The sequence below is a fragment of the Malurus melanocephalus genome, unplaced genomic scaffold (assembly GCF_030028575.1).
Source record: "Malurus melanocephalus ecotype Western Australia unplaced genomic scaffold, MMel_1.1 scaffold_0, whole genome shotgun sequence".
Lineage (NCBI taxonomy): Eukaryota > Metazoa > Chordata > Aves > Passeriformes > Maluridae > Malurus > Malurus melanocephalus.
In genome coordinates this window covers 5,515,756-5,531,394 of record NW_026623232.1, presented here as the reverse complement: position 1 = coordinate 5,531,394, position 15,639 = coordinate 5,515,756, and the positions used below count along the sequence as shown (strand labels likewise).

At 40.6% G+C, this 15,639-nt stretch overlaps 1 protein-coding gene across 1 annotated transcript in view; it reads right to left on the bottom strand.

Annotated features, from left to right (window-relative positions):
• TTLL5 (tubulin tyrosine ligase like 5) overlaps positions 1–15,639 on the bottom strand; it is a 128,106-nt gene that overhangs the window by 25,996 nt on the left and 86,471 nt on the right. The window contains exon 31 of the mRNA XM_057376020.1: positions 4,032–4,209. Coding sequence (XP_057232003.1) covers positions 4,032–4,209 — 178 coding nt within the window. The remainder of the gene's footprint in view (positions 1–4,031; positions 4,210–15,639) is intronic.

The window sequence follows — 15,639 nt, the reverse complement described above, 5'->3', positions numbered from 1 at the left end:
AAAAAAAGAAAGGAAATCCAACAAAATACTACCTACAACTTTTAGAAAAGCAATTGTGTTTCAGGTAACATTGCAAAAATACACAGAATTTATAGGGTTGGAAGACCTTTCCAGTCATATAAATTGTTTTGTGAAAACTCTTTTAAACACATATTTACTGCATTCAGTTAAATCAGGTTGGATACAACAACTGGTTGCATTGAAAATTCACAAAGTGGCAATAAAGAGCAGGCTCAAAATGTACTATTAACCATCATAGTGTTAAACTGCACTAAGACAAGGATCTTGGGATGTTAAAGAAGAGTAAGCTCATGGTATGCACAGGCTGTCCTGAACCATATCCTCCTTGGTAAACTCTTCAGAGCAAGAATAAAATACACTAAACTCAGTTCACTTGGTGCCTTCTGCTTTATTTCTCTCTGGGGCGAGGATTGGGCTGTATCATTGTATTGGAAAGACAGTTAATACATCTGGGCATTACCATAACTCTAATAATAGTGACAGGATCAGAAACATGGGGACAAAATTTCAGCTGGTATAAATCAGCTCAGACTACTGCTTTGAGAATGGTTGTTCCATTTTACTTAGACTGAGACTTTGACTCATCAGTATCACAAGACTCAAATAGGAAAAATGGCAGTTAATACATTTAGTGGGAAAACAATCCAAGGGAGAAAGCTGAATAACRAGAATGAAGAAGAAACTGAAAGAAAAGAGATACTGCAAATCTGACAGCAGTTCCAAATACAACAGTTTAGAAAACAGTTTTATTATGTTCAAGGCTGCATTCAAGGAAGCCCTGTATCCTCAGGCAGGAATAATGTAGTTCTAGTAATACTAGGAATATTATTCACAGAACTCAGTCTTTCCAGACTGATCTAAATAAATTACAAGGATGTCAGAAGAGAATAACAGATAGAAAAAAAAATTGCTGAACTTCATAAAATGAGGAATATTTCAGGACATACCGTTTTTAAATGACTGAGAGGAGAATTATTTAAGATTAATTTAGCCTAATATTCTACAGCATAAAATCTACTTAAATTTGTGACTGAAAATGTGATCACAAAACTGCCCACACAACTCATTAACATGATTCATGTCTTGTTTAACACGAGCCTTTTTGATGTAAGCAGTACTGACGGGGATCATTCCACCATACAATTGTACTTTCCTTGTTTTAATTTAGCTTTTTTCCCATGTGAAATGCTTGGCATAAAATTTTAAACCCAGTAGATGCTAGGCTAAGCAGACAGAACATAGCCACACAAAAAAAGAACCTCCCTAACAGCTAATGGCATCTCTCCAGTACAGGAAACAATTAGAGAATAAACAATGATGGTACATTAACTGTCTTGCCAGCTGCAGCAGTGATACTAACATCTAGGTCATAACATGTCACATGAAGTCTCCTTTGAACAGTAAAAATACTGCTAATAAGCCTGTTTTTCTTGTCTTTTGGTTTGATTTCGTAATTCTTGTTCCTCGATTTTATTGATATCAGATTTAAGCCTCTTCCCGCTACTTTCAAACTCTTTCCCTCTCTATTTTTTTTTCTCTTTTCTCAAGTTCTGTACTGTCTCTGTTAATGGCCCATATCACTCCACCTATTGGTTTGTTAAATTCTCATGCCATCGGTTTGCTGTTTTTTTTTTTTTTTTTTTGTCCAGGTAGTGAAACCTATTCTGGCATCAAAGGTCTATTTCTACTGTACTGAACTGTGTGAACTAATTTCTGCATACAATGAGTGAAAACTATTATTATTCCTCTTCCTCTGCCCACACAGTATTTGCTATTCTGCAAATTGTTAAATGCCTGGAGAAATCATCATCATTCTTAAGAGTCTGGAAAGTGYTCAACGGAGAGTGGGTGCTGCAACAAAGAAACACACAATAAACCTTCCTGTTAACACACATGATAAGACAGAGCTAYTGCATTGTACATGAAGGGTTCCTAATGCTCAACTAGAAAAGTCCATGCTCACCAGAGCATCCACCTCATCTCCAACATACTAAATTGGTTAATGTACAGGAGAAGCATTTGCCTGTGTTAATAATCATGGTGCTTCTGTTACTTGATCACATACATATAGATGTAACTAGTCCCTTTGCCAGAGCCAGAAGGAAAGACTGGCATTTAGTCATGGCATGGTCACACCACACTCAGGGTGTGTCTCAAGATATATTAATTAACAGATGTACTTCAGCCACTGACATATGGCTAGTCTGCCTTCTAACCATAACAAGAACTTGAACAATCAGTCTTGGAAATATCCTGCATGCATTCCCCAAAGCAGAGAGATGACGACACTCTTTCAAGTGATGGACCTTCAATCTTGGGGGATGTATTTCCTCTGCTGAGAGGAAAATGACAAATTTGAATGTAACAGGCAAGACAACAAAGCATGGAGCACATCTCAATACATGAGAAAGATCAGAAAGGAAACAGCAGGCAATGGGAAATAGGTGACACTGACAAGGAAATGCGGTAAAGCCATGCAGCCTATGATAACCTACATGAACCTCCAGTAAAAAGGGAGGACAAAGAGGGTGGTGCAGAAGTCAAAGCAGTGTGAGTGGGAAGATGTAGGGCAGAAAATGCATAAACAGCAGAAAAGAGAAAGCAGTTCTTAGGTCAAGTTAAAGGACTGAAGTCTGAGAATCAAACTAGCAGAAGGAAGAGGTCAGTAACAGAAAACKAGAGAGGGTACAGGGGAAGACAAGGGTAATGCTGTGACTGGCAGAGACACCAGAGGATCGGTGCAACTGWGACAAGAAGAGGTGGGATAGCAGGCTCCATACAATGTCTTGGACAGGAAGTGTCCAAGAAACAATCATTTTATTAAGATGCCATTTTATTCATGACAGAAAGTCTGAAGGCCCTGTGTTCAGCAAGTATTTTCCTTCATTAATGGCAAATTCAGTACAGCCTGAGCCCTGAAGCACAGCAATAGCCTAAATACAGCAACTCCAAAATGCTTGGCTCAGGAGAAGGGAGGGAGAAAAAGGAGGGGGGRTGTTGTGGGGGTGAGAGGAGGTTTAACAAAGAATCATTTTAACAGAAACCCCTGAGTAATGGCTCTGCCCCAGGCCAAGAATAACATCAGCTCAATGTCAGCAATTAGAAGAGGGCTCAGCCAGGCCCCATGGCCAGCTCCAGCCTCTTCACAGGCACAAGCCAGTTTATGGCCCTTTCCTGAGCTCGTGAGCAGCCACAACTGCCCACACAGAGCCCCATGCACAGAGTGAAATGAAGACCTCCTGCGTGGAGTGGGAGTGAAAAGACTGTAGGTGAGAGAGGCTGAGGATGAAAACTACATGGCAAAGAAAGGGTCTTGAAAGGAGGGYAAGGAGGAAAAGCAGAAGGGCCTGTCCTTCAAGATGCTCCCAGGAAAGGATGAGGGCAATTTGCTTATAACCTGTTCTCAAGGACCCTGACTAATGACTGCTTCACAGGAGGGYGATGGGGTGTTCAGACATCCATGTGTTAGGTCTGTTCATGGGAGTCCAGTCATGCCAGGCTGCTAACAAACAGCTCTAATGGAGACAAAGCTCTTTTGAATGAAGGCTTGTTCACCCAAAGGTTTCCATCCTTTTAGCAGGGAAGCCTTTTGGACATCACTCAAAATACATATCACTCTCCATAATGACAAAGTAAGGTAACAAGTGCATCAATTAAGTCATTATAATCTTGAAAGATTCCCCAGGCAGGATGCAAATGCTGTTCCACACACAATGGTCCATCTTTGGCATCTAGGTGTCATCCAGAACATCCAGAACATCAATAATACAAGCCCTTTTTCCTATTTCCTACAGCTCTTCAGATGTCAGCGCAATGGAAGAAGCTATTGGCAACCACAGCATAAAAATGCCATCAAAATCACTACAGGTAATATCAGTTTTGTTGCAACCCACTTTAACAGCTACTTCCTTCCCAAAATCTGTGCAGTATGTAATGTCTCTGGGTTTGTTCTGCACATCTAAGACTCAGTCAGCACTGCTACAACCCAGGCAGGATTTTTTCTTAGTTACCTGTTGCCGTGCTTGGTTTTGCTCCAACACCTGTCGTGACTGAAGTTTCTGCTGCTGAAGCTGCTGCACTGCAAACTGAAGCTGATAGTTGGGATGTGCCAGAGGAGCCCGTGTCACCTTGTTGTAGACACTGCTCTCCACCTCTCCTTCCAAGGCAAAATGATGATTCTCTGGAGGCCTGAGGAAAAAAGAGCCATCATATTTTCACCACYCTGCATATAAGGACTGCTGCCTACGAGGCACTGCTGCTTCCAAGCAATCTCTTAATATTTAGCCAACTATGAATTTGCATAAAGTGGCTTTAGCAAGCACAACACCTGCTGGAGGTGCCATGTGCCAACTGCTGTCCTTAAATTTCAGGCTGGGACTATATTACTAGACATTCTCTTGAGGAGAAAAAAGGAAATGAGGATAAAAACTCTAAACTGGAACATTTCTTTGGCTGATTAGCATTGAAGACAGGCAGAATAGCAGCAGGAAAAGACCTGATTCCCATCACTAATGAGATAATTACCTATTTGGATTTGTAGAGACTTTAATACAGTAACATAAGGCTTGCACTAAGCACATATATATCGCAGTGAGAATGGAATAGAAACAGACATAAAGGATAAAGGGCTGGTTGGTGAGGTTCCAACTACGATACATACTGACTTGGTAGAGCTAGAATCCAAAAGACCTGGGGAGAGTGAGAAAAGCCCATTTCTTTCATCATCAGAGCAATGCAAGCCTTTCCCAGAAGATAGAAGGCCTCCTGCAAAGTTACAGGAGCTCTTACAACCCAGGCTTACATTGTAGGAGTTCAGCTGTGGCCTGCAACATGATAAGCACCAACAGAAGGTCACTGGCTTGCTTTGAAGTTGGCAAGCCTTGGTGAGAAGGCAGCACCAACCCAATTCTACACAAGGCTGAGGGGCTTTGCAGAGAGCAGGTGGCAGACTGACAGGACCATGAGGTGTCCTGAAGAGGCTACAATGGCCCAGCAATTCACATATYCTGTGCTCATAAGACAGAGGCCATATGACCCCCTGAATCCTGACACTGGCTAATGTAACCTTCAAGTCTCAATGCCTGAGCTTCCCAAGTGTCTGTTGGTCTCCRTCATATTTCTCTCAGCCACTCCTTCCAAAAACTTCCCTTGGATTTCTAGGGCAGACTTCTCTTATATTTCCTATCCACATCATATGTAACTGGTACATACAAGATAATTGGTGACTTTTATGTCATAATTTGGAGTGTAGGTCGTGGTTTTGGCTAGGGAATTTACTGCAATCTCTTTGCTTCAGGATCCTATCAAAACATACAAGCTAGACTCTTTAAACATATCACAGCTTCCTTTGAATGTGTTGCTCCATCCCCCAAAAGCTTTGTCAGCATTGCAAACCCTTAAAATATTCAGAAGTATGTTTCAAACAAGACCAGAGACAACTGCCAGCCATATTTACTCTCCCTCAAAAATAACCTAATGCATCCCTTTCAAAGCACACTGAGAACAAGGACTCCAAACACTAAAGGGTTGCTTGCCATACTCAGCTCCTCAGCAACAGAAGAGTATCATAATCCAGCAGAAAAAGARTTCAGCAGCATTTTCACCTTGTGTCCTCTGGGCCTCCCTCTGCTTGGAGCACCAGTACTACTTTTAGTCTCATGGGCCTCTGGCTGTGGGCAGCTATCTCCAGGTCTCTTTGCTCAAGGGATCCCACCTACGCTTCCGCATTCCTTTGCTTCCATTGTACTCCAATGCAACACTGGATAAATGACTCTCACTCCCTGYTACTTTTTGTGACAGAACCCTCAGTCTTTCAGCTCTTTTCCTTTCACCAGTGCTTGGAAAAGTGACAACTGTCATGTTGCTCACAATATTCAGGCCTTGAAACTCAAGATCCAAAGCTGGCTTTGTGGTTAATCTTGGGAGCGCTGATTTCTTCTTCTGAACCTGTCTCCCCCCTCTTCTGTCCCAGTAACAAAGTCATGATCCTCTCTGTTGCTATGGTTGCACCTGTGGTTGGTCAGCTCTGGATCCATGGGATGTGTGTGTGGTGCTGGCCTTCCAGCACTGAACCCTGCTAGGCACAGGATGCCACAAAAAGCAAAACTTAAAAGGAAGAAAGGACAAGGAACAAAGAATTTTTGAAATGATCTCCAGCTGTCTCCTCCCCAGTCCCACCAGCTCATCCTATGGGTTAAGAGCAGCTTGCTGTCACCTGGACTCAACTCTGATCCCAAGGGCTGTATCTGTTCCTTCCACTGCATAGATACAGACTCYATCACCCATTCTGATGATRAAGCTCAATGTTCCCTTGTGGGAARCAGCTGGACTCTGTTATCCTTCCAGTAAACCCAGATCATAGTGACAGGTGAAAACACAAAGGATTGTGCTGAGACCAGGAKGCAGCCTTTGGGAGATACCTGGGAATGACTGCAGRCCAGCCCCTTGAAACAAACATCAACTGCACCAGATACAAAGCTGAAGAGCATACAGGAGCTCCATCAGAGCCATGTTGGTACTCAGTAAACAGCCTCATTCACTCCTCATCAGAACTTCTGAGTGAATATGATCTTCAATACCTCTGTTTTGAACTAAACAACAGCTGCATTTATGTAYTTGCCTAGAATTACTTATTCACACCAGCTTTCTTCAGTTGAGAAAATCAGGTTAAGTTCAGTTAAAAATATTTCTAAATAAAATAAGCCAACATAGGATGTATGGGGTAATTTCTCATGGATTTCATGTCTGGTTAAAACACATGAAAAGAGCTAGAAGAAATGGGCAGTTACCACAGTGGAAGGAGATCACCAGTGGGGTCCCATAAGAATCTGTGCTATGGTCTCTACTTTTCAAACCTTTCTAAGTGATCTACAGAAAAAAAGAGTAAAATAAAAAGAAAGTCTTCTTTCTGGTGAAAAACTGAAATTCACTGGGAAGTGGGAAAAAACACATTAACAATGATAATGAATAATCAGAAGCTGAATTAGTAGATGGTGTTCATTTCAATGACTATGAAGTCATGTATAGAGGGAAATATAATTCTAGTTTTATGCAGTGATGAACTATGAACTAGTTATTTCTATTCAGGAAGGAGACTTTACAAGTATAAATATAATAGACTTTTTCTACGAAAACACTGTGCAAATACTCCCAAAAAGCAAATTCAGTGTGGAGAACTATGGGGAAAGGCCTAGAGAGCAAAACCATGAACACTACTATGCTACTATGTAAACCAATGTTGCATCTCTTTTTGCATATTGAGGATGGTTCTAACCCCTGTCTCTTCTCTCTTCTCAAAAAACATACAGTAGAACTAGAAAAAGTACAAAGAAATGCTGCAGAGATGATCGAAGGTATGAAACATATATATTGAATGGTGACTAAATAAATATGGACTCTTCAGCTTGGAAAAATGACAACTAAAAGAAATAAGAAAAGTATCTATAAAATCACAAGCCTCTGAGAGAAGGAGAAGAGGAAACAATTACTAACCTCTCAAGCTACAAAACACAGGAGGAACCAAATGAAGTCATCAGGTGGGCAGGTTAAAWCAAAGAAAGGGTGGCAGTTTTTCTTGTAACACAAAATTAAACTGTAGAGGCCTTATTACTACAGGAAGTTAAGGATGGCTAAAATTCACAGGGATTCAAAAATTATTAGACAACTCTAAGAAGCACAAGCCGCTAACACTATCACTAGCCAAAAATACCATTTCCAGGCCAGAAAAATCACTGRTTACCAAGTCCGAGAGAATATTGGGGAAGTATTGTCATTCTGTAACATCACCMAGTGCTCTTCCCACAAAATCTTCTGTGGGCCCTGTCTGATCAGACATTGAACCAGACAGTCCACCCCTTCKGCAAAAATGCAGCCAATGTTGTTTATGCATTAGGGGTTTGAAAGGAAGCCTGTCTCAGGTCTAAGTCAGAAGGAAGTGAATTCACTCAAGCACTCTTTAAGATATTTAAACTGTATTAATTCTAGAAACTAACATCTGTTCCAACTCCTCTTATATSTACCTCCAGCTCAGAACCTGCAATACATAAAATTCATCCTTTGATCCAAAAGAATGCTTATGAAGCTAAAGACTGAGTGGTTATTTCTAAAATGTAACAGTCAAGGCAAAATGGAGGAGACAAAATTGATGTAAATGAAAACTCCACTAAAATTGGACCTGCTGACAGCCAGACTTTGTGCCACAGAGTTGATGTATAATGACTGCAGTCTGAAGTGAGGGCCACTATCCAAATGGCACTGTGAGGGCCACTATACAAATGGCAAAATTTTAATAACGTTTCCCTGATCCTTATTTCTTTTGTTTTGAGCTATCTGGCAAAGGATTAACTGTTACGTAATTACAAATACTTAGGACYGATTTTTTTAAAATGCACTGAGATTGCTGCCTTTCTCCAGCCTTTGTCCAATTCAATGAACTTTCAAATGCTCTCATTGAGTCTCTAAGCTGCTTTAATTCACTTTTTCTGTTTCAACCTATATATGAGCTATATAGCCCAAAATAAATTCTTTAGGATATTATATTGCCCAGGTAAGCTTAGCTTAAATTACCCAGGAAAGTACCATTGAAATTATGTCATTAAATCTTTAGGAAGAACTAAATTTAAAAATACCAAACAAAACTAYAATAACTTTGGCTAACATGTTTTTGCAGCACAATTTTGTACACTACTCCCTGTGGTTCCAATACCTTTTCTCCACATAATTCTCTCCACTTATTTACTTATTTTCTAGACAATATATTAAAAACATTGTTGCTTGCCTAAGTATATTTTATCTTCACGGCCTGCAGAATCCTTCTGGACTGAATATGCTTCTGTTGGCTTCTATGGGTTTTCCCATATTCACAGACAGAAGTCCAAGTAAATGCATTTTTCTGCATTTATGCATTATGTTGCAAAGCATAACTTCAACCTTTGAGAACATAAACATACAATATTTGACAACAGAAAGCCAGTGTAATTGCCAGTCTTAGGGTCACTTTCATAAAGAGGTWTTTCATCTGCTGATATTACATCTAAGGCAATGTTTGCTCTGGTACAGAACAGGGCTCAGGATCTGAGACTCAATACACTGYTGCCAGAGACATGCTCCAGCTCTCAGTGTGTTTGCCATGCACAYAGGAATGTACCATGGTGCATTTCCTATTCTCAGTCTCTGCCTGTTGGATGATTTATTGAAGCATGACAATACTTATGCACCCTTAAGCAGAAGTTAGTTCTTCTGCCCAAGGAAATCTGTAACAGGCTSGGCACCGTGATGAAGGCTGCAAAAGAGCTGTAGAAGACCTCACACCTTAAGAGATACTAAAGAGTTCACTTGTTAGGGAGACTGTATAAATACCCCACACTGAATTTAAAAGCTTTCTCACAACTCACACTATTCCAGGCAAAGCCAAAAATAACCAGAAAAAAACTCCACATCCCTAAAGGAAATGATGATTGGAGCATTTGTGCTTACAGACCTGCTTGTTTTCAATTCAGAATTATTGCTTGAACACTAATGATTGAATATTCATTTCCTCACATGTTCAGACAACAGATTTAGGCATAGATGCACACACATGCAAATGGGAAATAGAAATTCCTGCCTGTGCCACCAGAAGAGATTTGATTTCATTCTGTCAGCCAGGCTGGTTGTGAGCAATCCTCTCACAGCTTGCTCAAGATTATTTATGAGTTGCTTAGTTTAGAGATCTGGCCAGGATTCAGGCCTTCAGTATGCACAGGAAATCTCAGCCTCTGGCATTATGGCCCATCCTTTGTAAGCAAGATTYTGTCCTTCCAGCGGTTCTTGGGGCTACTCAGTGTTTTTGGCAAGAAACCCACTGTGGTCCTTTCTTTCAACTGTAGTTTTCATAAAGGCTGGGCCAGAATTCCCTCTTCCAATTCACTGACAGCATAAAACCTCTCTGCTGCAGTTTTTTGCACCACAAAAGATACAGGTTTGCTTCTGAGACCATTTTCAACAAATCACCATGCAATTATGATTGGAATCCAGTCTAGAAGTGCTAGAATACCATCCATTCATCTCCAGTTTTTCTGGTTCCAAACTACCTTTCTAGTCRAGTTCCAATTTGAGTTTTTCCAATTCATTAGCTCTTTTCTGATGTAAGCAACCTTTATGCAATTAACTACCTACACCTCTATTAGAAACTAATRACAGCATATACTAAAATACTAAACAATACTGAAATGTTAATGCATTTGTTCATTGATTACAGAAAAAAATGCAGTGTCCATACCACAGAAGGGATGTGATTATCAGTTCTTACAAGAAAGGAGAGAGCTGACTTATTTCCACTTGAAAAAAAGTTGAACAGAATTCCAAGGACTGAAGGGGTAGACAAGACCAGACCCCAGAACACCAGTCACTGAGAATCTCAGTTAAAAAGAACCATGACAAACAGTGAGTCAGTACCAAAAGAAGGCTTACTAAAAGAAGTCTGTACTAAATATCAGTCTTACATTTATATTTTAATTGAAGCCTTCTTCCAATGGCACAGCTGGGTACTTGCTTGATACCAATTCCTGTGTGGCAGGCAACAATACCAATTCATGAAATCACTGGTGCTCCACATGTATCACTCACCAAGCAGGCACTTTTGAAATGCTTGAAAAATGTCTACATCCCACTGAAAGGCAGTGCAAACTAGGCTCAAATTACTTGTGTAAATGAAGTTTCAGCATTCATGAAGAATATTCCTCCGTTTAACCCTGTTTAGTTTGTGAGAACTGATAGGATCACATCAGAAATCAGTATGGCTGGAGGTCTCACAAACTGAGAAAATACTTATTTTCCTATTAAACTAAAGAAAACAAGCTGAAAATGAAAATACTTTGCATCCTTTCCTATAATTGCTGAAGCTAAGGAGAAACAAGGGCCATTGCTGGCATTAAGGAACCCGGTGCATTTATAAATCAGTGCTCCCACCTTGCTACAGAATGCAAGACAACCTTGGGCAGCAGCTTCTTTCCCACAGGACATTCAGCTGGTATGACAAGCCTAGRAAGTTTTCAGTACAAATCTTTGGTGAGCACCAGCTGCTAGGAAGTAGTTGGCARAGTAAGTAATGATTCTGTCTAGTGTGGCAGCTCCCAGCATCCTGCTGACTTATGTTCAGGCACTCAGAAAAACACAGAACATTTTCTTTGGCACACTATGTGCTTCTTCCATCCTTAACAATAGGTCCTAGATTATGGCTGGCTATAGAGCAGTGATAAACAGTGGGATAAAGCCCAGGATGCTGGGGGCCTGGCTGGGATGCAGGAGCATTGGGCCTCTCACTTGCCTCGAGGCCTTTCTTTGTCTTTCTCCCTCTTTCCTTCCCCTCAGCTTCAAAAGCAATAAATTTAAAACTGAAAAACACAGCAACAAGTCTTTGAGAATGGTTTGCTCCTTGCCTCTGCTATTATCAGAGTGTCTGTGAAAGAGTGACTTGTGCAGTTTAGTCAGCAAGAGCCTACATTTTAGCAAGGATTGTAGCTTTGCTTGCTGGGATTTGCAAGCCTCTTAAAAGCCTCCTGCTTTGTAACATAGYATGAACAGTATTACAAAGGTAAAGAAAAATAGTTTCACAAAATACCAGAGGTGAACAAAGCATTTTGAATATTCCTAAAAGACCTAAACCAGGGATTTTGRAGATCTGAAGCATGGAGAGCTGTCCAGAACTCACCACGATACAGGTACTCGGACACAGGGAAGGGACAGGAAGCAGCTGGCCTGTATAAAATGAGGATGCCATCACCTGACCAGCAATATACYTTTGTGGTCTTCAAGAGAAGCTAAAGAAAAGCTTTTGAAGTTAATGAGCAGCTTGTTAAGGCTGCGTTGGCACAATGAACTTGCAGAATTGTGGGTTGGGTTCAAATCCAGTTCAAAGTGACAAGTACAGCCTCCCATGGTAGAAGTGGTACAGAAATGCAGGAGAGTTTCTGTCATAGACCATCAATCAAACGTTCCCCTCTTAATGATGAGGCATCTTGAAATAGTTTCAGCCATAGTTCTTCAGCTCCCCATTTTCCCAGCACTTCAACCTACTTTTATCTACAGAAAGGGCTCTTACCATCAGTATATTTGCGCCACGAGAGAACAGAAGATGTACAATATCCATGTGCAAAGCCTTAGGACTCAGCTGGTGTAGGCAATGAGAATGACAAGTTTTGCAGTTTTAACTATGATTTCTAGATCTATTCACAGGTTAACTGTAAGAGCTACCAGAGGCACAATTCAAGCATTCCAGGACATTTTAATATGCATAATATTTAGCAAATGTCAGGAGTCCCCCTCTGCCATTCTCACAATTCCTCCTTTCAACTGAGAGAACTGATACTGTTGCAAGAATTTTACTCAGAAACAAAGATGTGAGCAACAGCACCCAAGTCATCTCCTTGTGGTGCAGGATCAGTGCATGTTTCAGTGGCTATAGGATTCCATGTGTCACACTCAGCTGCACAACTCTATGAACAGGTATACATTCAGTGTCAAGAATTCCCCCAAGATTCCCAATTAAACTTAAATTTTCTCTTTTACTATATGACAYTCCACTTATTTCAGGGCTAAACCTTCACTACTAGAACTATGCCTCCTTTGAGCTCAGCCAGCCTTAGMACACTTAACTCTCTTCTTTTTCCTCAGCTCAGTCTCTTTAGGCCTTGATTGCTCATTGCTTTTCTGTGAACTTTTTCCACTTTATTATTCCAGATGTGCATGCACAATAGCTATACAAGGAAAGCTCGCTGCCTTCTTGCTCCTTCACTTTATTCCACAACTACTATCAAAGTCCACAGGCCTCCTTCTTTTCTGGTATATTTTCTGTATAATTTATTTCCTGCTCCCTGACTTCTGAAAAATATTCCCTCTGTTTTCCTGCCATTGATAAATCCATTGGTTTTGGAACAAAAGTAGTTTCTTATAACAAAGGCAATGCGGATGAGGAATTAAGYGTCTTTTGCATCCTAGGTCTCCATACACAGGCAAGGTCATGAGTTTTAAGTCTAACCTGCTCAGTTAGAAATGAGGTGCATCAAAACAGGCATGTGATAGTCTAGGAGGGGAAGGGCAAAATGAGATTATGGAGCACTGGAAAACCCCCTTTAAGCAAGGCCTAACCTATCTCAGCTATTCCTGGATTTAGCTGGCATTATCAACATCTTACTTTCAGAAGCACCAAACTTGCCAGTCTCTGAAAATTAAATTAAATATTTACCCTCCAGTGCAGACAATTTTTTTGGGGGCCCCTAGYAGCATCCTTGGTTTCACGCCTGTTACAAAATACTGTCTCTCTGACCTAGGGAATACTCGACAGGTAAGCAACACTATTTTTTTCTTCCCTTTACACATGGCAGCTCTGAAATTTGCTAACAGAAAGGCTGAATAGAGAAGGTAACTAACAGTCAGCTGACTGCAAAGTTCAGTGTCTTCATCCTATTGTGGCTCATCAGGTCACTGGAGTAGTAATGAAAGCAACTGAGCATATCTCCTCCAAGTGATGTAGATTAGCAAAATCACACAGCCTTTCTACCCTCAATTAGTGCAAATGCAGGGCTGAGCTTTACTGGGTGGAAGGCAGTTCTGGCTTCATGTTTCTTGCATGTATTTCCACACCTGCAAACACAGTCAGAGCCTGCAAAAATATTTTAACAGCAAGATATATATGCAGTAGGACTAAAACAGAAACCTGGTATCATTTTGCTCCCAAAACGAAGTTTTGAGGAAGATTATCTGCAACTGCCTGAACTGTGTTGTGTGGTCTCGTACACCCGACCCCCAATTATATAGTATTAATTAATTAGGGAAGTTCAGACAAAGAAGGGTGGACCTAATGAATATACCTCACTGTACTCTCTGGAGCTGCTTTTATTAAGGTAAGTCATTCAAACTAAGAATATGTGTTAAGTGCCATCTCAAATTTGATCACTTATCCTAGTCCAGGCAGAATTTCTGGGGTGAATATACATGCTTCACAGAATCCAAATTAGATGGAGTATTGCACACTTACAGATAGGAAAGGTACTTCTCACTGAAGAGGTTCCACTGTAAAAGCCTAGCATGAATCAAGTGGACTAACTTGATGAAAATGAGTTGTAACAACATTCTTCTACTTTTCCTCTTTCATTGTAGGCAAGTTTATTGAAAACCAAACTGAAAAAGACTTACAGGCTCTATTTCTAGACATAAAGCCTTTTTAGTGCTTTATGCAAGCAGACTTTGCATTTTATGGGTGGATAGCTGCAGTAGCACATGAGGACSAAAACAGTAGATAGGCACAGTATCTGTCTTGAATATGCTTTTGGCTGAGCCTGTAATTAAAGCCACTATTCTGTCCTGTAAACCCACACTCCATACCTCTCTGTAGAGAGGCACGGGTTAAGTCAGGACTGCTAAATTAGCCCTGCACCCTGTAATGCCTTTGAAAAGCCGCTCATAGAGTTTACAGGGAAAGAGTGAGACTGTAGCTGCTGTCCCAGCCAACATTTGGTTCCTATTACAGTGAATAAATTTCCCCCTCCTCTTTTTCTTTTTTTACCCCCTTTTTATATTAAAAGTCCATCAAACACATTTTTTTTCCTTTTCATATTTTCCATTAAGTTTCCTCCTGCGTAAGCTTTCCCGGAGTGTGGTAGCTCTTTGCTATATGTGCTCAAGCAGCAGCTGCAAGAGCCTAATGAGTAAGAAAATGGGGAATGAAGAAAGTAGCTCAGGCTCCTCTTTAAATCCCAAAAGGCAAGAGAAAAGTTACAATTGGGCTAAACTGGTGAAATCTAGAGTACTTGAGAAGAATAAGCAAACAAAAGACAGGCTGTTGAGTTTTACAGAGTGAGTGCTCAAAGCCCTGCCCTTGCCCAGAGCTAAATGTCCCTGCCACCATCAGTATCCCAAAAGACGTGGCATAGGATGATGTTACACTGCAGGACCTTAAGGACTCCTTAGGGTTATGCTGTCCAGACCTTGTACCACTTGAGGCCCAAATAAAATTTTTAGTGCTATATGACTGTGCAGCAGAAGCATTTCATGAACTGAACTTTGGCTATTTTGTGGTCTAAATATTAAGTACCTAGTACACAGAAACCTCTAAAGAGCATGTCAAACCCCTATATTTCACAGAATTTACACTGAAATTAAAGCAACTAACTTGGCTTGACATTCAGTACACCCATTGTGTGGTAGATGAAGACTCTCTTATGAGAGTCTCTTAGAGAAGATTTGATAAATCTGGCAGTTTAGATGCTCTGTTTATGACGACAATGCAGCTGAAGTGTACAGCTGCTTGACATCATGACTATACATTTCAAGAATTATAGCCAGATCAGAGAACTTCACAAAAGAAAGAACACCTCTATATGAATAATGCATATAACTAAAAGGAAGGCTAGATTCTCTTCTGCACTTCCAGTGCAAACATTTACAAATTGACCTTATCAGGGACTGTTGAAAGTGACACCTGAAAGCCAGCTGGCTACAGTTATATTATGATAAATATTCCAGGTAAAAGAGGTAGAGAAGCAGCATGGCACCAGTAAGGTGCATCTGCTGTGTGCCCATTCAATAACATAACTGAAGCTGTACAAAATCTAGCTGCTGAAATAAAGTAAAAAGGCAAAA